Source organism: Diadema antillarum, unplaced genomic scaffold (genome assembly GCF_040938485.1).
Source record: "Diadema antillarum isolate AM-2024a unplaced genomic scaffold, OU_Dant_1.0 scf00000111, whole genome shotgun sequence".
Lineage (NCBI taxonomy): Eukaryota > Metazoa > Echinodermata > Echinoidea > Diadematoida > Diadematidae > Diadema > Diadema antillarum.
In genome coordinates this window covers 2,724,251-2,748,404 of record NW_027271000.1, presented here as the reverse complement: position 1 = coordinate 2,748,404, position 24,154 = coordinate 2,724,251, and the positions used below count along the sequence as shown (strand labels likewise).

Below are 24,154 nucleotides of genomic sequence, written 5' to 3'. Positions count from 1 at the left end.
CTTTCCTTGATCTTCCACCATTAATATGCCGTTACCATGGCAACGCAGCTTCCGACACATCCAAAAAATATGTCTTGCACATCTTCCCACCAAGACCAATGTGTGTGCCACATTTCATGAGCTTCAGTCGAATACAGAGGAAGTAGTTCAATCCGCAAGATCTTTCCTTGATCTTCTGCCATTTATATGCCATTACCATGGCAACGCAGCTTCCGACACGTCCGAAAAATATGTCTTCCACATCTTCCCACCAAGATCAAGGTGTGTGCCACATTTCATAAGCTTTGGTCAAAAAACTGAGGAAGTAGTTAAATCCGCAAGATCTTTCCTTAATCTTCTGCCATTAATATGCCGTTACTATGGCAACGTACTTTCGGGTACTGTCAAAAAATGCGTCTTGCACATCTACAACCAAAGGCACACATCTGTGCCAAGTTTCATGGAAATTGGGCAAAAACTGAGGAAGCAGTTTGTAACACAAAATTTTCCATCATTTTGGCTCATAATATGTGAGCTGTTACCATGGCAACATACTTTTTGTCACTGTCAAGAAATGTGTCATGCTGACCTATATCCTAAGACAAACATTCAATATGAATTCCATGAGAATTGGAAGACCACTGATGAAGCAGTTTTGCCATGAAGCATTTTGCCCTATATTTTACCAATAACATGCCGTTACCATGGCAACGCACTTTTTGCCACTGCGGAAATATGTGTCTTGCACATTAAGATATTCAGATGAACATCTGTACCTAATTTCATAAAAATTGATCAAAAACTGTAGAAGGAGTTCGCGACGCAAGATTTGTACCCATTTTTGCCCATAATATGCCGTTACCATGGCAACGTACTTTTGGGTACTGTCAAAAAATATGTCTTGCACATCTACAACCCAAGGTACACATCTGTGCCAAGTTTTATGGGAATCGGTTGAAAACTGAGGAAGTAGTTCGCGACGCAAGATTTGCAACGGACCGACCGCCCGACCGACCGCCCGACCGACCGTCCGCTGATTCCTATATACCCCCTTCAAACTTCGTTTGGCGGGGGTATAACAAAACAAAAACACATCTATAATTCTAAACATTACTGTAATTTGCTGAGCGACAGCACTGGAACAAGAAAAATGTGGCTGCCATGAAAGTCTACTGACATGGATTGGATGTTCTCGATTTCTTGTCAAACCCTTAATACAGACTGTGCACTGTGACTTCAGCAAGGTTTACTGTAGAATGCAAATACTGCCTGTAACACCATTATCATTAAAGTGTTCAAAAGAGAAGAAATTGGAGCCACACAACTTCATAACCTTTGATCTATCAATGGTAGTTATCTTCTAGTCTCTTTATCCTTACTTCAGGTCACCTCATCTTGCACGCTTTTCAAAGGAAATGATACTTCCAGACAAAATGCAATAACGATTGTAATTGACAATGACCCTCCTACTTTTACATACTATCTTCTTTTTTTCAAATATATATGATGCACTTCTTCAAAACCACAGTATCAACATTCACTTACGACTTTGACTTAATGTAAAGATGGCATATCTAGCCGATGGTTATTGACCACTCAACTTGAAGTCTGACCTTTCACCTTTGCCACCATATATTGACATATCTCTCTTGCAATCCCTTGAAGGTTTGGTCTACCTGCAACACATTCCTGTCTGAAGTTGTGTCGATGGAATCACATAGGAAAAGAAATATTAATCATTGCCTTTACACATATCTCATGGTTTTCACCTTCTCTTTCCGTGGAATGACTTTGATTGCCTCAAAAGGCAAAGGTGATTGCGTCTTGCTCTCTTGAATATTTCCCTCTCCTCTTTCCATTTTCCTCTCCAAGGACCTTTTAATGTTCACATTCAAAAGTTCTTCCAGCAGAGTCCAAAAGGGAGATGACATTACCTATTTGTTCCTGATTTAGACAAAGTCCTCTCCATAGCTTCGCGGTAGAAATCAAACACCTTCTCACAGGCCTTCTGCACCATTCCCACCAGCTTGTGATACTGAGCAAACAAGAGTCAAGACAAAAACTGCGTGATCCACACAGAATTTCACTTTGTCAGATGAGAACTACAAGTTACGAGTTTTGGTACATATTTATTATTATTTTGGTTGTTGGAAGCTTCAAAGCTTTGACATTTTGAAGCTTCTGGTTGCTGTAAACTTTTAAGGGTATCTTTTTAAAATTTACACATCACTAATTTATTATAAATAAAAATATCAAAATGTTGACTGCACCATCACCTACTGTCACAGCACATCTCATCCTAGTTCAGATTTGGAAAGAGCTGCTTCTGGGATCATCTCATCAAAAATTCAAGCTTACCGTAAAAACAAATAATCATGCAAACACAAGTGGATGGACGCCTCAAATATGTTGCTCCCTGAACTGCTAATTTTTGAAGCATTAAAGGACATTAAGATCCATTAAGTTTACTATACATCAAAATGCACATCTGAAATGCACATCTAAAAAAAACAAATAATCATGCAAACCCAAGTGGATGGACACCTCAAATATATTGCTCCCTGCACTGCTAATTTTTGAAGCATTAAAGTACATGAAGGTCCATTAAGTTTACTACACATCAAAATCTAAAATCTAAAATAAACATAATTCATGTGTGAAGTGAGAACTTGAAAATGAGAGTCCCTGTCAATACATTCTGCGTTCTATTAAGATGGTATGGATTTCAAGAACATGAAAATTTCCTCAACAAACGTTTCAAAGCTTGACAGGATAAGATGAACAAGACTTACCTGTTCTACACTGCAGCTGCCCTGCATTGTAGATGCAACAAGGTTGTGAGCCCCACTATCTACTGCAGCCGTCAGCACACATTCGGCATCCTGGAAGAACAGGACAGTGATGACAGTTATCTTACAAAAATACATCTAATTCTAGAATTCTATCATTTTTTTTCCAAAGCATATAAAGCAATTTCTCGTCTTGGTGTTGCAGTTTTATAACTTTGTCATAAATGCTTTGCAGCTCTGGCACTTGGCAAGATGAAAAAAAAAAAATTGACAGCAAGGAAATTAGAAAATCTGAATGCAGAATTCCCACTTATGGTAAATGAATATCTGTATTGTTTCCCTCTCAATTTAAGAAGATTTGTGACCATTTCATTCCATACAGATATCTGAAGAAAGAAGCCATCATTGACAATTTGCAAATTTACCTCAATGAAGAGTGCTAACGAACACAGACTTATTGTGATATAAACTGCCCTGAAATCTGATGCTTCCTATTCTGACATAAATCTCACTCATTAAATAATTATAACATCACAAAGAAAATAAAAGGGTGGGCATATTAATGCGAAGATGCGTGGTGCTCTGTATGATGGAATCTGCATGCCCAAAACGAAGTAGACATTCTCTTTGCAGGTGTATCTCTCTCTTTTGCTTAAAAATGAAGTATCCATGTTACTCTTCAAGAGAATAATTCAGAGAGTAAAAATAAACCGACACCTGAATATGAGCTTCACCTTAAAATGCAACATAACACCACCCTGAACACCACTGATGTATAACAGGGTTGGCAATTGATATCTTTATTTTCACTTTAATTTCCCAATCTCTAATCAATATCATTCTGTTCTACCACATGATTGAAACGACATGAATAGCAACAAGTTGGACCAAAGACCAAACAAATAAGCAAATGAACCAAAAAGCAAAGCAAAACAAAGCAAAACAAAACTAAAGGGAAAGAGTGAGTGAGAGAACAAATACATTTGTAGTATCAGTTAAATACAGTATTCATTTTCCCCTACTGGGGAAAACATTATGATACTTATGGGCTACCTTGAGTTGCTGCTTCGTGGGGTCAGCCAAGAAGTCTCCATCTTTACCCATCATGCAACAGGATGCAGCCACAGTACACTTCATCGGGATGCCTGCATTGATCATGGCTAGACATGCTGCATTGATGCTACATGCAAGTAGCTGGGGATTGGCAGAGTGAAGGAAAGGCCACTCTGATATTGTTACTTTGTGAGTGAGTGCACACAAACAACACAACATCATATCACTGTTTCTTGCAGTCCGGGAGAAGGACCGTTCAACAAAACCAATAAATACATGTATCAGTATTCACTATTGTCTGTAACAAAAAAGATGCAGTAAACCCCATGTACAATGTAAGTGGATTGTCTTTTGTTGATGTAATAAGAATAACATTAGAAAATGACAGAAAAGTTAGGTCTTGTTCATTGGTCAATTTATGCAATTTGCTGACTTATGGGATGATGACTTATGTGAAGTTTACTGTATTTGGTAGCTTTCTTTCTAAGAGAATAATAACAACAACAAATACATTGAACCATAAGATGCTGGTAGACAAAGTGGAATAACTTTGTATCGCTGGGTATGATATGATACAAATTAATTTCTATATATCGTCTTACTTTTCTCCATAGAAAAAAGTCTGGATTTAGATAGAATTACAACTGACACAACCATCCAGGTACATTAATGTGTCTCTTGCTATAAAGTTTGATACATTGAGAAAAAGACAGGGAAGGCCTTATAATAGAAAATACGATTCAGAGCTCATATTTCTAATTGCTTGGCCATTACTATAAGTAACAACATCATAATTTTGTATTCTTTAATCTACTGCATCATGTCATGAATATGCATTTGTGCAAAGTGGGTGTGGCCTGTTCGGCCCAAGTTGGGAAAGAGGATGGAGCAAGACTGGGACAATGGCACTTGAGGCGAGGGAAGAATAAAGTTTTCTTGTTACTTAAGTCCGATGTCATGGTGGTGGTGATTTGTTTGATGTCAGATGTGTGACACATTGCTGTGCCACCAAATTTCCCTCCCTTCCAAGTTTCGCAATAATTATTTCGTCTCCCAAAGATAAAAATAGCACAGCAAAGGCAGCTCATGACAATAGCTCACTCAATCTTTACAGAGAGCATGATACTGAACATTCAGATTTTATGATGTTACTCAGAATCACATCAATACTCTTTTCCCTTAAAAAATAAAAATAAATGAATAAATAAAATATTAGATTGAGACTGTTAGAGGAAATGCATCCATTCCTTCCTAATATTTCTTCAGTTCAATAATCTGCAGTGAAGGCATTGGTTCAAAGGATACAGCTCCAGCATCTTGCACCTCTTGTACAATAATGTCCACGGATGATCGAGGAAAGAGGGTGGTCAAAATCACGGTTTCACAAGAGTTTCTTATCATTCTCTCAAGGGCCTTTTCTCTCACGCCTGAAGAAAGAACAATCATCCAGATGCAATAAAAGAATAACTGATAATTGTTGATATTGGTACAACTCTGTATCATCACTTATTTTGACATACTGAATATACATAGCACATCATACTTCAGGTCTTCATTTAATTTGTAATATACAATAAAACAAAAACTATTGCATTAAAAAAATGTTACAATCTATCAAATCATTGAAGAGAATTAGTCACTCATCTAGCATGATTGGCTGACCATGCAATCATATATTGTATTAATTACTCCTTATTTTGATGTTTTATTTACTCTCTTTAAATACTGTAAAAGCATGTAGGCCTACTTAATATCAAATATCTAATGAACCAAGTGCAAATTATGATATCACGTGATATATGAAAGACATTGAAAAGTAAAAAGCAATTTGATAATGAAACTTTCCATGACAGAAATGAATTACATCAACATGAATGTCTTCTTTTCTCTACTGTAATAGTTAACTTTTTTATATCAGCATATGTATAGATGATGAACTGCTCCACAAAACATTACCTGCAAGTCCAACTTTAGGCTTGTAGACGACGGAGACTGTTGCCTTGTCCATTAAGGCCTTGCTTGGTCTCACGTCCCCAGGACCATACACAGCTGCCATTACTGAAGTATCGCCTTTGAAGAATAAGAAAGAGTTAGAAATACTAAGATGATAATTATACAATTTCAAGTGGATCATGGAGCACAGTTATATTACTTATGATCCGTTTTTTATTTTTTTTTATTCTTTTAATGCTAGTGACACAAGAATACTTAAAAATGAGGCACCTTTCCAGAACATCACCTTGGTTAAAACAAATCATGTTCCCCTGATCACTGCGTAATATTAAACCAGCATATTCCTAGCTCTTACATCAGCCAGACTGTCATCTAAATGTGCTCCATGCTGAATCCAATTATATCAATGGTTGATCACCAATTATAGATACTCATAATACAATTTATGTGAGCTCTAATCATTGCTCACTTGTAGTTCCCTTTAAAATTTACACTACCTTCAGGGCTGTATCATACTGCTGTTATTACTGGTCTCATTAAGCTGAGGTGAGTGAATAATAGTATGTATTGTGTATATTAAGTGTCTGTGGTACACACATGTATTCATATCTTATAAAATTTTTCATAACACTCTTTGAGAAGTTGCTATACTTCAGCAAAATCATGAAGATGTCAAATGTTCCTTTCACAAATTATGTAAAATGAATTGCCTAACAACAGTAACATTCATTGAAAAAAAAAAATAGAAACAAATATCAGGTGACCACAGCCCAACGGACAAGAGATGTCAAATCACACTCCACTGGAAACCCAATCTGACTTTGATTGAACAAGGAACTCTTTCCTTGGACTTCTCCTTTAATACAGCTGTGCTTGTCGCCGTCGGTTACCATTATACAACAAGTCAAAGGAGAGTCCAAACTCAATAAGTCAAATTACAAATTCCATTTCTACATTGACTGCAACATACCGAGTAGATCTATAGACCCTAACGTTAGAAGTTTTTTTGTTTTTTTTCAGGGCACTCGTCTGATGAAACTACAAAACAGCTGCTTCAAAGCAGTTACAAATAGTCCAAACAACACAATAGGGCTTACAAGCTGACAATCACCAATTTTAAGGGGGGGGGGGCACAAATAGAAATTCTTCGTTTTTACTTAGCTCAAGCAGAGACTCCAACTCTCCCGCTTTCAACGGGAGATCTCCCGCCGACAGCCCATTTTTGCAAAATCTCCTGTTCTCCCTCTTGAAATGATTTCTTACTTAGTGTCATTGTATGTTGAAAATTAAGCCTTTAGGCTTAGATAGCATGAGATAACATCTAAAACCCTAGACCTGGGGGGCATTTCATGAAGTATTTTGGTCGGATATTTTTCTGACAAACTGTTACAAGCTATTGAAATCCTTGCATCTGATTGGCTGAGAGCCCAATTTGTCCGACAACTTGTCGGACAAAATGCTTCATGAAATGCCCCCCTGGGGGGCATTTCATGAACTTGTCGGATAAAATATCTGACAAGTCAATTATATCCGACAAGTTTTGAGAAATTCTTTAGTCTGATTGGCTGATTTCTCTGAACTTGTCGGATATAACTGACTTGTCAGATATTTTATCCGACAAGACCTTTCATGAAATGCCCCCCAGGACACCGGCCACAAGGAACTTCGCGCATCATCGTGCACATCAAGTTGGGGTCTCCCGTTTGCTAGGGCATAGGGGTTTCAGGCGGGAGAATCTCCAGATCAGAAGCAGGGATGCCAAGTTCAAAAAAAAATTATGAGTGAGATTTTCATGACTCGGCATCTCGGCATGAGAATGTGCGCACGAGCGAGGATGTGGGAGGGGTTTTTCCCCCCTGTGGCCTCCCACGGTAGGGAGCTTTTTCAATTTTTAGCTCTTAATGGTGCATTCAGGTGCGTACTTAAGTGACTATTTTTTACTTATTTTAAAAGACAAAAGGGAAATATACCTTCAATTGCAACTATCACTTTAATCTTTTGAGCTATGCTCATTATTTTAGGCCCAAGTTGCAGACTTCGCCCGATGCGTGAGAAAAATGGCGTCATGCGTGAGATCGTGAGATGGCCTCTAAATGCTTGAGTCTCACGCAGAATGCGTGAGACTTGGTAGCTCTGGAGAAGGTGCTTAGCCAGGTTGGAGTCTGCTCAAGTCGAAAGTATTTCACTTATAACATGCTTTCCCACATACTCATATTTACGTTAGTATGTTGTCAAAAGCAAGAACGAACAATGGTCAATGTAATGCTCGACGGTCGTGCGTGGTCAGTCTTATAATATTATGCACATTTCCTTATGCATAGGCCTACTGTGGGATCTTGCTTACTGTAGCTTGAATGCAAACGATACCGGGTAACTGAGTTATTTATGCATGCCGACCACGCCACGCCATGGCCATGAGTATGTTTCAACGATAAAGCCAGCACTAGCTGCTAGCAGCGGGTGCTTGCACAGATCAGCCCCACACCTAGGGGGCTGAATCTACGAGCGACAGGCGTTTGACAGGAAAACGGGCGCGACAAATCGTTCGGTATATTCCATTGTCCACTCCGTTACCACAACTAATCGGAACTTGTAAATTGCCTTACCCTGGGTAAACACAGCAGAGCCATCTGGTCTAGACAAACAGCTTTGTGAAGATCCCAAAGAACGTATTTCAACAGCAGATAAATTATCACCACCGGTGGATGCCATAATCACTGTCTTCTTGCATGCTCAGTCCTCGATTCGATATGACACGAGAGAGCTAGAGTTTCTCGTATCATACCGCGTCCACGTGCGCGTGCGGTGCCGTGCACGCAACGCCCCCCCCCCCCCCCCCTCCGTGCTGCCCGGCTGAAAGGGGGTGGGGGTGGGAGACATGCAACGAAAATGAAATGAATATTTCTCCTAAAGTGTGCAAAATCTCCCCCACGTGGGAGGGGGATACCGCCCCTCCCCTTCTCTGTTCTTTCCATGGATTTAGTGCATTTGGGAGTTGGACAAATTCTCGACTATAGGCCTATTTCATCAAAATTCAATATGTGCCACACATCTGTCATTTCAGTCATGATAATATTAATAAAAATGCTTTAGTTTCCCTTATGTCCTCTTCCATTTAACTCCCCCACCCGTTACCCTTCAATCCCGAGAAGAATATATATATATATATATATATATATATATATATATATATATATATATATATTTAAGATTTATAAGACATCATCTCTTTTTCATTCTAAAAGTGCAAAAGCAAAAGCAAATACATTGTATTTCACCAAAACTGTGCACCAGATCGCTGAATTTCAATTCTGAAAATGCAAAATCTCCCCTTCCAATCTATTCCCTCTCCTCCTTCACAGAAATAAGGGGGTTCTCCTCGCACAACTTTCCCCTGGTCTCCCTCCACAGACTTTTCTAATTGACAAATTTTCATATATTCCACCAAACAAAACTGTGCACCAGATCGCTGAATTTCAATTCTGAAAATGCACTACCCACTAATCTCCCCTTCCAATCAATTCCCTCCCCCTCTTCACAGAAGTTATAAGAGGGTTCTCCTCGCACATCTTTCCCCTGGTCTCTCTCCAGAGACTTTTCTGACTGACGAATTTCCATATATTCCACCAAAAAGATCGTTGAATCTAAATTCTAAAAATGCAAAAGTCCCAGAAGGGGATACAACCCCCCCCCCCCCTCCACAAACACACACACCCTCCTTGCTCAGTCCGGTATGACCCCTCCACGGATTTAGTACACTAAAGTAAATGACAAATTTCTGAATATTCCACAAAACTGCATGTGCATTAGATTGTTTTCTTTGAAATCCAAAAATGCAAAAGCTCCGTCGTCTGGGAGAGCTATTAGGCGTCCCCATCCCCCCCCCCCACCTCCATAGACTTAGCCGGGAGACTTAGTTGACGCAGACGTGCAAAGATACTGCGATGTAGCCATTTTGTATTTCCCCAAATATTTATTTAGTTTTCTCACGTTTTTGATAGAAAAATTCAAAATATTGCGACATACACACACACACACACACAAACACACACACACACACACACACACACACACACATATATATATATATATATATATATATATATATATACTTAGCACAAAAAAAAAGGAAAAAAAAAAGAAAAAGAATGTAAACACTTTTTCCAGCACATATTTTTCATAGAAGATTTTGATCAAAATCATTGTGTCATATACCTACCAACCTGGTAGGTTATAATATCAAGGGAAATTTTATTTTTGTCCTTTAACGCACAAAAGTGAAAATTGCAAAAATTGACATTTTGTCATTCATTTGCAAACGCCCTTTAAGATAGCAATGATAACAAAAGACTAATTTGATACAATGAGAGACATGAATGAAATAGCGAAAATAAGTTTTCATCCCCTTGTATCTCTTTATGTTCTCCAATGCAAACAAAGTATGGAAACTAAAGGGTAAAATGAGAATTTTCTGTTGAATCTAATTTCAAATGACACAGAGTAAGTCGCAAGGGTGATAAAATGGACAGACTTTCTTTACTTCATTCTTTTGATTTAGGCATTTAAGAATTCATGAGACAAAGTCAAGAACCAAATATCATTTTCAAATAAACATTTGAAATTTCTACCATTTTTGTTAATATTGCCTCTTTCATGCCATTTGAATTTGGATTGGACAGAAGATTCTTAATTTCCTATATTATCTTTTTTGCCTTTCTTTATCTTTGTGGGCTACAAAGTCATCATAGATAACATAGGATGATTTTTTTAACCTAATTTGTATTTTTTGTTGTTTTGAATTGTCTCTTCTTGTCATTGTTACATGGAAGAACACATACGCATGAATGACAACTTGTCTATTTTTGCAATTTTTACTTTTGTGTTTTGGAAGAGAAAGATGAATGTGTTCACTCATGCATAAAGTTTGCCTTTTTATTGACCTGCCATGTTGATAGCCAATCAAACCACTTTTAACATGGTATATAAAACATTAATGTTTAGCCAAATTTTCTATGAGAAATATGAACTTGAATTTTTTTTTTACGCTGAGTGTATATATACATACATATATATATGAATATATATATATATACATACATATATATATGTATATATACACACACACACATATATATCAGCAATACTAGCAGTCAATATTTATAGACCACTTTCAAATCATCACTTTTATAATCCAAGTCAATTTGAGCATGATGTGAAGTTTCTTTGTAAAGTTATGGCATCCACAGTTTAGCACATTTCACCCTTGGATGGAATATGAAAAGCTAGGCCTAAATCCTCATGAACTTTAATGTCTGCCTGTTTCCTTGTACATGTATATTGTATATACATATGTCTTATAATTATGTACATGTACATCTTGTACACATATAAGGTTTTCCTATACTGTATACATACAACATGCAAAGAGATTTCCAAGATCATCTTTTTCTCTTTGTCGCATCATTATCAATTCATAAATGGTTCTTTTTATTCTTTCTCAGTAAAACTGATCCATTTACCTGTGTAACAACTGTTCATCAGTTTGATTAATTGGTACATTGTATATGACTTTGTGGTTATGCCTTCTTTGTTTTTCATGTGTAAAATTCTAAGGAATGGGTAAGAAAGAGATAACATCAAACTCATCACAATGGGGTTTCACTGCGCACACACACACATAAACACACACACACATTCACCAACAAGCATGCACGTAATAGTTGTTCACTAGTTAGTTGTTCATACAGGTGGAGACAGACAAACAAACAAACATTATGTATGTAGCACAATAAAAAAGAGAAAGTACAAGTACAGTACATATAGCAAAGAAGTCAAAATGTGAGAATTCAGTCAAGAAAGCTAAAAGGGGAAGAAATAAAGGTCCTGCATGAATGCATCCAGTCTTATTTGTTCCATTATAATGTACCGGTAATCATACTTACTTTACATGGCATTCCCGACAGTGAATTCAACCCACATCAAACATGTATACACTTCAGATTAATTTGTATTACTTTGGGCACGTTTTATGAAAAAAAAAGAAAAAGAAATCTTCCCCTTTGGAATATCAGGAAAGAAGAAAAATATAGGGGTAACTTCTGATGGCAAGCTCTTAATCAAGAAATTGCCAACTTCGCTCTAACTTCACACCATGAATACATGTACAAATGTATAAAAGGAAGCCAGCTACATGCACACCTTGTATTTTACAAGACAGTGCAAACAGTATTTACAAATTTACTGCAATTTCTATCATATTCATACAAAAATTGTGCATACTGTACTTCATGTACTATTATTTTCCCTGACTGAATGTTTTTGATTTTCAATTTCACGTCTTTAAATCTTTACATGTTTTTGCATTCAAAAGAATACAAAAGGCAAATCACAAACAAATTATCAGTACAAAACATCACATAATATTCCTTATGTGTAGTAATTTCACTGAAAAAGTGTTCAAATGTTTTCTCTTGCGCTGGATGGATATCAACCAGCTTGAGACAAGTTAGGTAGAGTCAGAGAATCATACATTATATGGCATTGAGACTGAAAAAAAAAACCACAAAAATAAAGTGTATGCAATTTTGCTATGTTATATTTATTATTATTTTTCTTTCTTTAAAAAAAAAAGAATGAGATCAAAGGTTTTCAAACATTAAAATGAAGCATATCGACCAATCACTTTCTAAGAAACTGCAGCCAATGTACGAATTAATGACAAACTGTATTTCCTACGTGCAAAAATCACTTTTAGGTTAGGGCTGATATTCATTTCATGTGCTGAAGCAGCTAGCTACAGTTGTTTTGAGTCACACATGTGGTACTACTGTATACATGAACTATAACTAAATCTAAATCAATTACATGTATACATACAGTGCACTCCAGTTATAATGAAGTTGGCGGGACCAGCGGCTTTTTTTCGTTACACATGTATCAAAATTTCATTATAACCAAACAGCAAAGTATAGAAAGATATAATTTTGGGACCTGAATTTTTACTTCGTTGTAAAGAGAATTTGTTAGAGCCATGTTCATTATAATGGGAGTGCACTGTAAGTGTTTTGAATGTGGATAGCCATTGACCCTTACCTGTTGAAACAACTTATAATCACTACTCCAGCAAAAAGGAACATAGACATAAAATGAGATATAGTCTATCAATTACAAAGGAATGTTGTTATAACAAGGACCTAAAAACCATGACAATTACCTTTTTATATTAGGTTTCTCATTATATCGGGGTACAAAACATTTTTTTTTTTTTAAGTAAAGAGTTAGGACATGCATAATCACATTGTCATATACAATGTACAAGAGGGTGTTGTTATATTTGACATCTCTGGTTCTACTGTGTCATTCACTGCTTACTGGTATTCATATACAAATCAACCAACATTGTCAAATGTAAACATAACTATATTTATACTGTACCACATATTTTCAACAAAATATTTGAACAAAATTTACATATGCTGCAAATTAAAGATTTTAGCGAACCTTGCTACATGTACAAAGCAACAAAGAATTATAGATTAGACTGTCACTATTAGCCCTACACAGGAATTAGGAAAAAAGTTTAAAATGTTAAAAAAAAAATGAAGAAAAGAAAAATGGCTTGATGGAATGTTTAAAGAGGTAGACAAGATAGAAGATCAATGTGCTGCAGATTTGATACAGTACAAGTACAATCAAATACAAGATTCCTTATTCATGGAAAAACGCAAGAATCAAATCATATACATTGTGGTTTTGAAAACCACTTACACATTGAAGGGATTTTGTGGTCACGTATGTTGTAATAGTAGTAATTGTGGTAATTTAAGTGGTTAATGGAATGCATGATATCACTGCACATTCATTTTCAAGAAAGACAGGTACATTGTAAATGCAAAGGTTATGTCAAGTGAACACATCCAGTTGAGTCTGCTGTACACCTTAACCCATCAGACACTCATCTCATTAAAGTTTCAAAGGGATGAACTCTTTATCCCTATAGATAATGGAAAAGCAGAATTCCCGCAGTGAGACAAACCATGTCCTATTTCCTGAATTGGGGTTCATTTCAGTTCTCCTGCAGCAGATGCAAGTGCCAGAGGATGGCTTTAATATAGTAAGCAATGCTGATCAGTGAAAAGTTGTTGGAATGTTGTGGCTGTAGAGTTTCTTACTGGAGAGCACTTCTTTAGTTCATGACTGTTACAAGAGTTTCATGCATCATGCGATACCATCCTGAAAGGAATGAGGTCGGGGAAAAAATTGCCCTCGTTATCGCCTCCTCCAAAAATTGCCATTGTGGTGCTATGGCTGGTATTTTCCTTTCCGTCCTTTACTTGCCGGTTGCCATGGATACTGATGATAGTGTGACCAGCTCTGATGCCTATGGGAGTGTCTGAGTGCAGTTCAGCTGGAGTCCAGGTGTACGTGTCTTGAGTTAACAAAATAAAAGAAGAGATAGAAGACATGTTGTAGAAAACAGATGAATATCAGTTAAGTTATTGATGTAAGTATACTTTTCAAAGTTTTACCTTCAATTTGCACATCTGACCTTAGCTTGATTTTCTCAAATCCTTAAACAGCAATGTTAGAGGTTACTACTGTAAATGTGAAAAAGTATTTTGATCAATGTCCCATCTTCATGCAAACAAGAAGACCATGGATTCAGCGAACACAGAAATATTAGTAAATATTGCACATCAATGACATTCAAGGAAAAAAAAATTAACAATGCATACAAAACTTGTAAGGTTTGTTGAATCCATGTGCAGTCATAGCTGGATAAGAAGACTACAACAGTTTATGATGTTATGATGAAGAGAATTCAGCATATCTTAATTTTTCTAGCATAACGAAAGTGCACTTGACTTTGTATCTCTTCCAGACGACAGGGAAAGTAACATTACCCTTAACATTTTGTCAGGAATTAGTTGAAGGAATGAGTGTATATACTTTACATAATCACATAAGAACTTGGGGGGAATGCAAGTAATCAGTAAAACTTAAATCAGGATAGAGTCTGAGTCATACTGGTATCTAATGGTAAAATTTGGGGTACACATTTTAAATACATTTGTACTTTGAGATTCCTGCTCATTTCATATCCAAAGCTGAAGGGTCATGCCAACAAAAGTTTACTCACCAAGATGGAAGATGAAAGCATCTGCAAGAGCATCATTACCATTGTAACCACCATGGATCAAAACTCGGTTACCAGGAAGAGCCATGGATGCATGCCAACTACACAGCAAATGAATAAAGAATGCCACTACATTATTCCAAATAAAAAAACTTGCATTAATGATACATGTAATCATATACATATATGTATATATATATGCACACACGATAGCATTTTTAAATCATATTGGAGTGCTCAAAGTTAACTTTTCAACACATTTCTACTGAGTTAATTTCACATCATCTTTTCACATGAATCATGTTTTATCGTTATCTATAGATGATATATACCACTGGTCGATATCATTATTAATACTGCTATTTATAGTATGATAATGACAATAATAGTACATGTACCTGCAGCAGTCATAACACTGACGATAATGATAATGAAGTAATAATATCAATGCGATAAAAAAGAAATGATCACACAATATTAAAATAGTGAAAGTTGGTTCATTGGTTCAGTACCAATCTAAGTACCAATGTGAGGATGACATGTAGTTACACTTTGATGTCAGTTATTGCATACCAGTAAACATAAGATATTTTGTTTTGATTGATGAAAACTACTGCACAATTTAAGTCCAAACAGGTGGGTCCAAACATTGTTGAATATTGCAACAAATCATGGGGTCATAAAATTGCTGTATTACCTTCTGGGTGATGGTGGGGTACCTGTTACTTTGGGAGCAGTAAACTCCATCAGGCCTGATACAAGAAAGAAAATGATAAAACAATCATGTCAATAAACTCATTTCTATAACAATTGATTCCTTTCAACTACACTGTTAAAAAGTTGGCTTGGTGTTTCACATTCAACAAACACCTTGAATTGAATATTATGATGATCATACCTGAATACATATTTCAATGCCTACTGCACCTGCATGTTCACTGCACATAGAAATATACTTGCCTTCTATTACCCTGTTTATACTGCGAGTGGGTTTCAGAGCCTCCTCGAGGAGGTTCGAAAGCCCACTCTGAAAAAGCAGCCTCTCGTCTGTTTATACTGCTCGCCAAAAGCAGGCCCTAGCAGGCCCAAGCGGCTCCTCCCCTCTGATACATGTCACGGGCTTTTGCACAAAAGTGTGCAAGTTGAAAGACTTTCTTCAGTGGGGATTGGTTGAGACGGCTGGGTTGTTTATGTAAGCCGGCAATAACCTTCAGCGATAACTTCCAGGTCGGCTGAAAAGCAGCTTCTCGAATCCCCTGGCGTTTGCAGGAAAGGCTGCTATAGCAGGCTCTGAAACCACCCCCTGTAGGTGGTTTCAGAACCTGACCTGATCTGATCTGATCTACTTTTGTCTGTTTATACTGAGCTGAAAGGCTGCTGAGGCTGCTATAGGAGGCTTCAGAACCCCCTTTTTGCTCAGTATAAATGGGGTATAAGTTGGTAGACTCCTTGTAATTTTATCCTTCATTACACTCTTTTGTACTAGAACAAACACATCACAAATGTCATGGGTCAATCCAAAAATCTTCAGCTTTTATCAGTTTTGGTCACTTGAGAATATGGCTCTGACTGCTTTGCAGTATTCACTGTTTATGGTAGCTTATTGTTAATCAACGAATAGCCTCACAAGAAATATCCATACTTACACAGATCCAGGATATGTAGATCATGAAAGCAGAATGGTGCGTCCCAGCCACCAAAAATGACCAGTTTATCTCCAAGCAGTGTTGCCGAGTGCCTGAAATAGCAACCATAAAGAATTCAACCAAAGGAAGATGAGTGCTCAGAAAACATTATTATGCCTCCTAGAGTAGCTACCCTTTTACTCAACCACAAAATATACACATAATTCAGCGGTTTCAAGTATAGTCTGCTTGCTTACATATTTTTTCTGTCACATGCAATCTAAGTTACACCAGGAGCATCACGAATTGCCTTCTCCTTGTTTCAGATGTCAATTGCCCACACTTTGAACTCTGAACTTGATATCAAGAATGGGAAATTCAGAAAGATAGCCAATGATAAACATTTCACTTTTTAGAACCTTATACAGCAATTTACTATGCTTATATGTATGATGCATTTTGATAACACATGATTCCAGATATATTTTTCCTAGAGTTTCATGACATCAGCTGTTTCACTAATAAAAAGGGAAAAAAGTTACTTGTAAATCATACCCAGATCTAGGCTTTGGCTTCATCCCCATGGTCACAGGTTGATACCAACTTTCAGAATCTGTGAAATGGACCAAAGTGGTTTTGTATTAGAATGTTTCACTGCAAGATAGAACATGAATTAATACAATAACAACAAAAGTTTCAGAGAACAAGTACATACAATAGATACAGTCAGTGATAAATCACAACTCCATGAATCCTTGAAGTACTTGGGGATTTGGCCGAAAGATTTATCATCTTGCCATCATTAAATTGGCACAAAGTGAGAAAGACATGAACAAAAATGTGGCAATTTCAAGAGAAAAATAGGAACTTTAATCTGCCAAATCATGTTGCCAATTTGAGAATGAGTTATGAATAATAGTAATAATAATAACAATAATAACAATGATAATAATAATAATGATAATATAAGTTATTAAATCATATTGGTGATTATGAGGTCTTGAAAATTCTGCAATAGAAACAAACGATCATAATATATGATGAAAGAAGCTCAAATAAATAATTCTTCCTTTTTGTTTTTGTTTACTTATCCCCAAAAAATACCTAGGAACAATAGTAAAAATCATATCTAAAAAAACACACATGCAGCATAAAAGTGCCAAAGTATGGTATCCAAGGTTTGTTGGGTCAAACTGGACTACAGTAAGTTTGTTGCCCTACAGCCTGGACAGTCTACCTGGACTGTAAATGATGACATCATTGCTGCATCCATCTGGCTGGGGGTCTGGATTAGGATAGACACCACCAAATATGTACAGCTCATTGCGGAAGATGTTACTCGAGTGATACGCCCGGGTTGGTGCAATTCCAGAGGCCTTTAGACAAGAGAAGACAGAGGGTAAGTTGACTCTTCTGGCTACAAATGACATTCTCTGTATTTGCTTTTGAATGTAAGTATTATGTTTAAAAGATATAACAGATGCAGATAAGAGGCAGCATACAATAAAATGACCTTCATTTTCATTACAGTAACAATGATAAGTTCTAAGCAACAAAACATATCTCATCAAAACCTGCCTTAGCAGCCATTTGTCTATAGCGGCCATCTGCTATATACTGCAAGGAAAGAAAATCCCCCCCCCCCCCCCCCAGCTGAGAAAAGCCATATTAAAGACTCTGCCATAAATGACACCCCCCCCCCCCCCAAAAAAAAAAAAAAAAAAAAAAAAAAAAAATCTCCCCTAGAAAAAAAGCTATGTTACAAAAACCCTGTCATAGCAACCACCTGTCTATAATGACCACTTGGGTGGCCTCCCTTGGGTGGCCACTACAGGCAGGTTTGACTTTATATGAGTCAAACTGTGAGATAAAATGAATAGTAGGAATGAAGATGGGAGTGGGGTAAGCATTGACTCTAAGCTTTAAACATGCTTACCTCCAAGCTTTAAACATGCTTACCTCCACATGTGACCAGTTCCAAGTTTCAAGGTCCAGAACATGCATGTCACTAAACCAGCGGAGATTCTTGGAACCTCCATAGACATACACACGCTTAGCCTGTGCGTCAAAGGTTGCGGTGTGACCCATCCGTGGTGGTAATTTGGCAGACCCCTCCATTGTAGGTGGACTGCTCCAGTCACCGTTCTCTGCGAACAAAAAAAAGTAAGTGTAGTCTGGTGGAATGAAGGCATTAAACATCTGAGGAGCATATACCAAGTGTTGTTTACTCACCTGTTTGGTTTGGAATGCTGCTATAGATACATACAACAAAACAATGTGTATGCAGTGATCTTTGTTGCCAAACAAGCAGTGGAGATATAGCTAAGACCAGCTCCTCTTCATCAATGATACAAGCAAACAAAAAAGCCAAAACACACATAAATCTAACAAAGAAAACGCTACAGGCATTGTAACATTTGACGATCACAAAGTTGATGGATATGTCTACTGTACAGCAGCTATTAAACAAAAAAAGTCATCTTAGTGGATGAAGAAAATACACTTGTAAAACGTATTTGTCAAGTCACACACACTGGCTATATACAAGATTTCATTTGAATCTAGCAGCTGATACAATAGCTACGAGGGCAATCAAGCTTTGATAGCGGAGAATGAAAACATTGTTAGCATTGCTCTTTTGACCCAACTGTGTAACCAGAAAACAATAAATTGCTTTTGAGAATCTCACTACCAATCAATCTACACTCAGTTAGTTTACTTCAAATATATCAATGTGCAAACAGAGCAGAGGTACATACCTGTGTCCAGCATCCAGATGGTATCTCTGCTAATGACCTGCCCATGGCCTTGTCCACCAATCAAGAGACTCTTCTTGCTGCTTCCAATGGAACAAAGGGTGTGACCCCAGCGGGCACTAGGTCCTGTCAAAACAGGCACTGATGAATTAGAAGCTTGCAAGCCATAGTCCTTGGCTCCTAAGTGCTTAGAAACTTTTGTGTTAAACACTATATAAAAGTTACTTACTATCATCATTATAAGCTCATAGTTCTTTCTTTCAAATGCTATTCATCACAGCAAAGGATAATCTGCACAGGTAGCAGAACTAAACAAAACAAAAAATGGAAGGGAAAACAAAACACTGCTAAGGTAATTGTCAAAATACACAGCCTATTACAATGTAGTCTGCCATCTTGATGTGGTCTATTTGAGCAAAGACTCCATCAGCAAACTAACAACATAGTCACTTGATAACAAATTGTGTATATTGAGCTACTGTTATTGCATCATATTTGATGCATGCTATGCCAATATCAAAATGTCAGTAAAGACTTCTTATGAAGCTGCCATTTTCTGTTCTACAATAGATGATGGATATGTTTTTGTTAAAGTAAGCTCCTGGCATGCTATCAAGCTGACATCAAACTTGGATATCTAACTACTAGATGGATGGTGGGCCCTCTGGGTAATATGCACCACCTCCTCTCCTGAAAGTGGTACATCTTGACCGCTAGGTCAAGATCGCTCTAACCATACTAAAGGCTGCCTTTGCCGAGTAGGTACCCATGTACTTGTTTGAGTTTACCTGAGTCACTACTGTCCCTCTTTGCAGAGGATGCCTGCCGGGCAGCAGTGGCCTGAATCTGCTGCCCTCTACTGTTTTCAGTCTTTGAAGACAGGGGCGATGAAACAGAGGACTTCTGTCTGATCGACTGCCGCTTTCTGGAGGGAGGTGTTGAGGTGTTGCCTTCTCCCAGGCTGGCTTTCCGTTTCTTGCTGGCCGAGTGTGAAAGGTGTGGTGGTGTACTGAGCGTTGTCTGTATCTGCAGCTAAAGGAGCACATAAAATGATGTCAACATGGTATGGCAAGTGTTTGTCCCTCAACTATGAGCCCACCATAACACTAATTAAACATGCAATTACATACAGTTTTACATTATTGTAGAACACGTACTGGTACTGCAAACATAAAAGCTGCAGCATAAATACCGAAACTCCTATTGGGTTAAGAGAGCAGTTGCAGGGACAAATAGGCAAACATGCTTTCTACAAGAGGACCTGGACCAAGCAATACTTGAGATTGGAGTTTGAAAGCAGAGGATATTTGATGTGAGGCTTTGAGGCCTGCCTCAGTCAAAAACTTTGTATACATGAACAAAATACTCCTGACTTCAACGTTTATACCACCCTGAGATTAGCAACAAAGTAACAATGTTAGAATGATTCATACAAAATGTCCTATCAGCACTATAGCTGATAAAGTAATAACAATCCTTCTATACTGCACACAACTTTTTTTTTAAGACATAGAAGCAAATGAAACATAATCATGGAGGTTTTCATGCTGCATCTGGTAAGGATATTAATGCATCATCAGGTTACATGACAAACCAGAGGACAAACATTCTTGAAGTACATTGTGTAAAGTGATAGAATTCTTAACTGTCAAAATCCTACCATCTAATGATTATAATGGTTATTTGCTCCATAAGCAAAGATGGTTTCAAACAACTATGTCATGTACACTATGCAGGATAGTATATACCTGTGGTGTTATCTCATCAATGCCTGCCTTGCCCTGTGTCTTGGAGCTGGGGCTTGCTGTGGACGTCATGAGAAGCCTGTCAGCCTCAGGAAGGCAATCACCCATCATGAGTTCCTGAGATTCCGTCTGTAAACTTTCGACTGTTTCTTCTTGATTCTTTGTCACAGATGATAACTGGTACCCAGCTTTCTCTGGAGTCTCAAGAAACTTCTTCAGTTCTGCATCAGTCCCAATATAAAGGTGGTAGTTGTGTGTTCCTTTTGGGACTTTAAAACCTTTGCTATAACAAGGTTGCCAAGAAATTGCTCTGAAACAAAAACAAACCAAGCCACACAAAACAAAACAAAACATAAAAGAGTTTGTGGTAGGTAAAAAATGCTTACAACCTGAAAGGTAGCCCTGATCTCTTGTGACTCACAATCATCATTAGTAGAGTGCAGGTAATTCATCTCCCAAATTCTCTAATATTGTTCAAACTTGTTGTTGACTATCTTGCTTTTAACTTGACTCAAATCAATATCCTTACAGCTATAATTCCTCCTAGATAGGCATTAAATACAGGTTTCCAGAAAACCAAGTCTGGCAAAAAATAGTAATTTGTCATTGCACTAGATACATGTAGATCACAATTTCAATTTTGTCTATTGCCGTATATTACTATAGTAGTTACCAATCTTTATCTTTTCTCTTAGTGCGTGTTACCACGCTAATAAAATGTTTGGCCTTTGACAGTTGAAGATGTGTTTAGCAAGCCGCTGTGATTTATCTGTTTGGACTGTGATTAAGTAGTTGTAGTAAACAATAAAAACACTATTGCCATTTTTGTTGCAATATATGAGTTTTCCCCCCATATAATAACTGACCTTTCACTTTGATGCATGGTTCCTATGTTCAGATGATCTGACCTCTTCTTCAGATTCACAAGGACAACCTGCAGCCTGAGGTCTCTCTTCCATGGCTTTGATGTCACGGCAAACACCACTACCATGTCAGGAAATGAGCGAGGAAGAACATAGCTCTGCCTGTGGAGGTTGAGATTTACATGAAATGCATAGATTTAGATCTAGCCCTACACCATAATATATGAGATCAAAGGAACCGTACATACATGTACATTGTACAATCATATCACAATCCAGCTAAAAAAGACTCTATGAGACATATCAATGTCATGATATTGCGGTAGTACTACAAGTGAAAACTTCTGTCCCACCTCCCTGTCCAATTTCAGCAAAGCTTGTTTTTTATCATAATTTCATAAATGAGAGTATTTTGTGCATGATTTTACTGCATCCATAATAGTTGTGCTTTATATTCACTGTAACAAGGTCCAGAGACAGATAGTCCTAGACTAGGGTTAGGTAAGTATTGTATTTGGTGATAAAATATACATATGGTTGGGTCTAACCTGACCAAACACTGTGCACAGCACACAGCAGTGACAGCACTGTCGCAAAGCAACAGTGCCGTGTACCGTATGTCCATAGTAGTGACGTTGCCATAGGTTGGGGGCCCAACTGACTTGGAGTTATCAATTGGGGGGGGGGGGGGGGGGGGGGGGGTCAAAAGAAAACTCGTAAAGTCTTTCCAACAATTCAACTCTGAACTGCAACTCAACAAACTCTCAAGGGCCAAGGCAATGGTATGGCATGATCTATGATGCAATAGCAAAAATGCACATTGATTATTAATGCAATTTCAGTAAGCGAAACTAGGAATCCAATTAACTCATATTATCATAAAAAGTTTTAGAATAAATTGCTAACAGCAATCACTTAGTCAATGATGATGAGATGACCCAATGCAATGGCATACATTTAATCATAGACAGAAAGATCTGCCTGTCCAGAGGAGTCTTTTAATGCTTATTTTGTTGACATTATTGCTCTCCTCCAGAGACGATCCCATGAAGCCAGACGCAGTCTCCGCGGAACATATCCCCGATGGCGATGACCAGATCATAAGATACAGACTGATCTTTCGTTTTGGTCAAACATAACCATAGACAGAAAGATCCATCTGTCTGGATAAGTCTTATTTGTTGACGTTATAGCTTTCCTCTGGAGACATACAAACATAATCAACACAATGTCAATGAATGATTTTGTCCGGAAAGAAATGAACTGAACTTACCCAGGAGTAATGCCAGTGGGCTTGGAAGATGGAGAGAATATGACGTAGTACTCCATGTCACATGTCAATGGTACGACTATGAGTACACTGCACTGTATAACTCGATACTCGTTGCTATTGCAAAGTAAAGTTTTACTTTACAAACGTGTCGATCAGCTCGGCATCAGCTCTTCAGGATTTTGCTTCACAGATCTAGTCGTAGGCCTACTCTCGTCTCGTCTCTGACCTGAGTCTGAGCACTATCGAAAATATCCTCGCGTCAGGTCTTAACTGCGGTCAATATCTATTTATTGCCGTAGCTAGGGTACTAATGTTGCTCTTTAGGGAACTAGAACGCGTTCTAGAGGCAGAGCTCTCGGCAGGAAAGGCAGGCAACATAACAGTCAGCTTGGTCAGTTCATCCTGTGTTCACGGCTGCACGGCACGGTCGATCGTCGGTGGCTAGCTGTAAGTACCGGGCAGGCCGGCGGAGGAGCGGAGCGGAGGCAAGGCGCGATACCGGTGTCAATCAGCTGCTTGGGTATGGTTTTCCGCTTGTTGTTCACGGGCTAGCTAGCAGCGACAGTTTCACATGTCGCGCGTTTACTGACGATGACCATCCTATTACAAAATCTCTCATTTCAAGTATTTATAGGCTATAATAGAATATCTAAAAACCACTTAGAATACATAAATGCTATATGTATAAAAATATTTTTTTTATACTGATACTTTATTATAATACATTTATTAACAATAATACCTATCATAAAATCAGTACATGAAATTGGCCATACGACTAGCTAGACTCGTCTCTAGACCCCAGTGCAAGACCCTCCAAATAGTTAGATTTCATCCAAAACAGCTGGCTTCAAAAGTTTAGTAGTTAGCACCAATATATTACATGGCATTTATAAATAAGAGTGGCATAGTGTTGTAAAACAAAATTCCCAATGTTTGAACTATCAAATTTTCAAGCGGGAGCTTCATTTTGAGAAATACT

At 37.7% G+C, this 24,154-nt stretch overlaps 2 protein-coding genes across 2 annotated transcripts; both read right to left on the bottom strand.

Annotated features, from left to right (window-relative positions):
* Positions 1-1,828: 1,828 nt before the first annotated feature.
* On the bottom strand, positions 1,829-8,496 carry LOC139719485 (exosome complex component RRP46-like). Its single transcript, XM_071630903.1, has 6 exons — positions 8,381-8,496; positions 5,778-5,891; positions 5,127-5,248; positions 3,822-3,962; positions 2,772-2,861; positions 1,829-2,014 (listed from the first exon to the last, which is right to left on the bottom strand). The coding sequence occupies exons 1-6, from the start codon at positions 8,484-8,486 to the stop codon at positions 1,910-1,912; spliced, it is 678 nt and encodes a 225-aa protein (XP_071487004.1). The 5' UTR covers positions 8,487-8,496; the 3' UTR covers positions 1,829-1,909.
* Positions 8,497-13,984: 5,488 nt separating this feature from the next.
* Positions 13,985-23,440, bottom strand: LOC139719521 (kelch domain-containing protein 2-like). Its single transcript, XM_071630937.1, has 12 exons — positions 23,173-23,440; positions 21,903-22,061; positions 21,040-21,346; positions 20,080-20,323; positions 19,295-19,417; positions 18,495-18,682; positions 17,773-17,911; positions 17,091-17,148; positions 16,557-16,648; positions 15,608-15,662; positions 14,914-15,011; positions 13,985-14,202 (listed from the first exon to the last, which is right to left on the bottom strand). Exons 1-12 carry the CDS (start codon positions 23,226-23,228, stop codon positions 13,985-13,987), a joined length of 1,737 nt encoding a protein of 578 aa, XP_071487038.1. The 5' UTR covers positions 23,229-23,440.
* Positions 23,441-24,154: the final 714 nt, after the last annotated feature.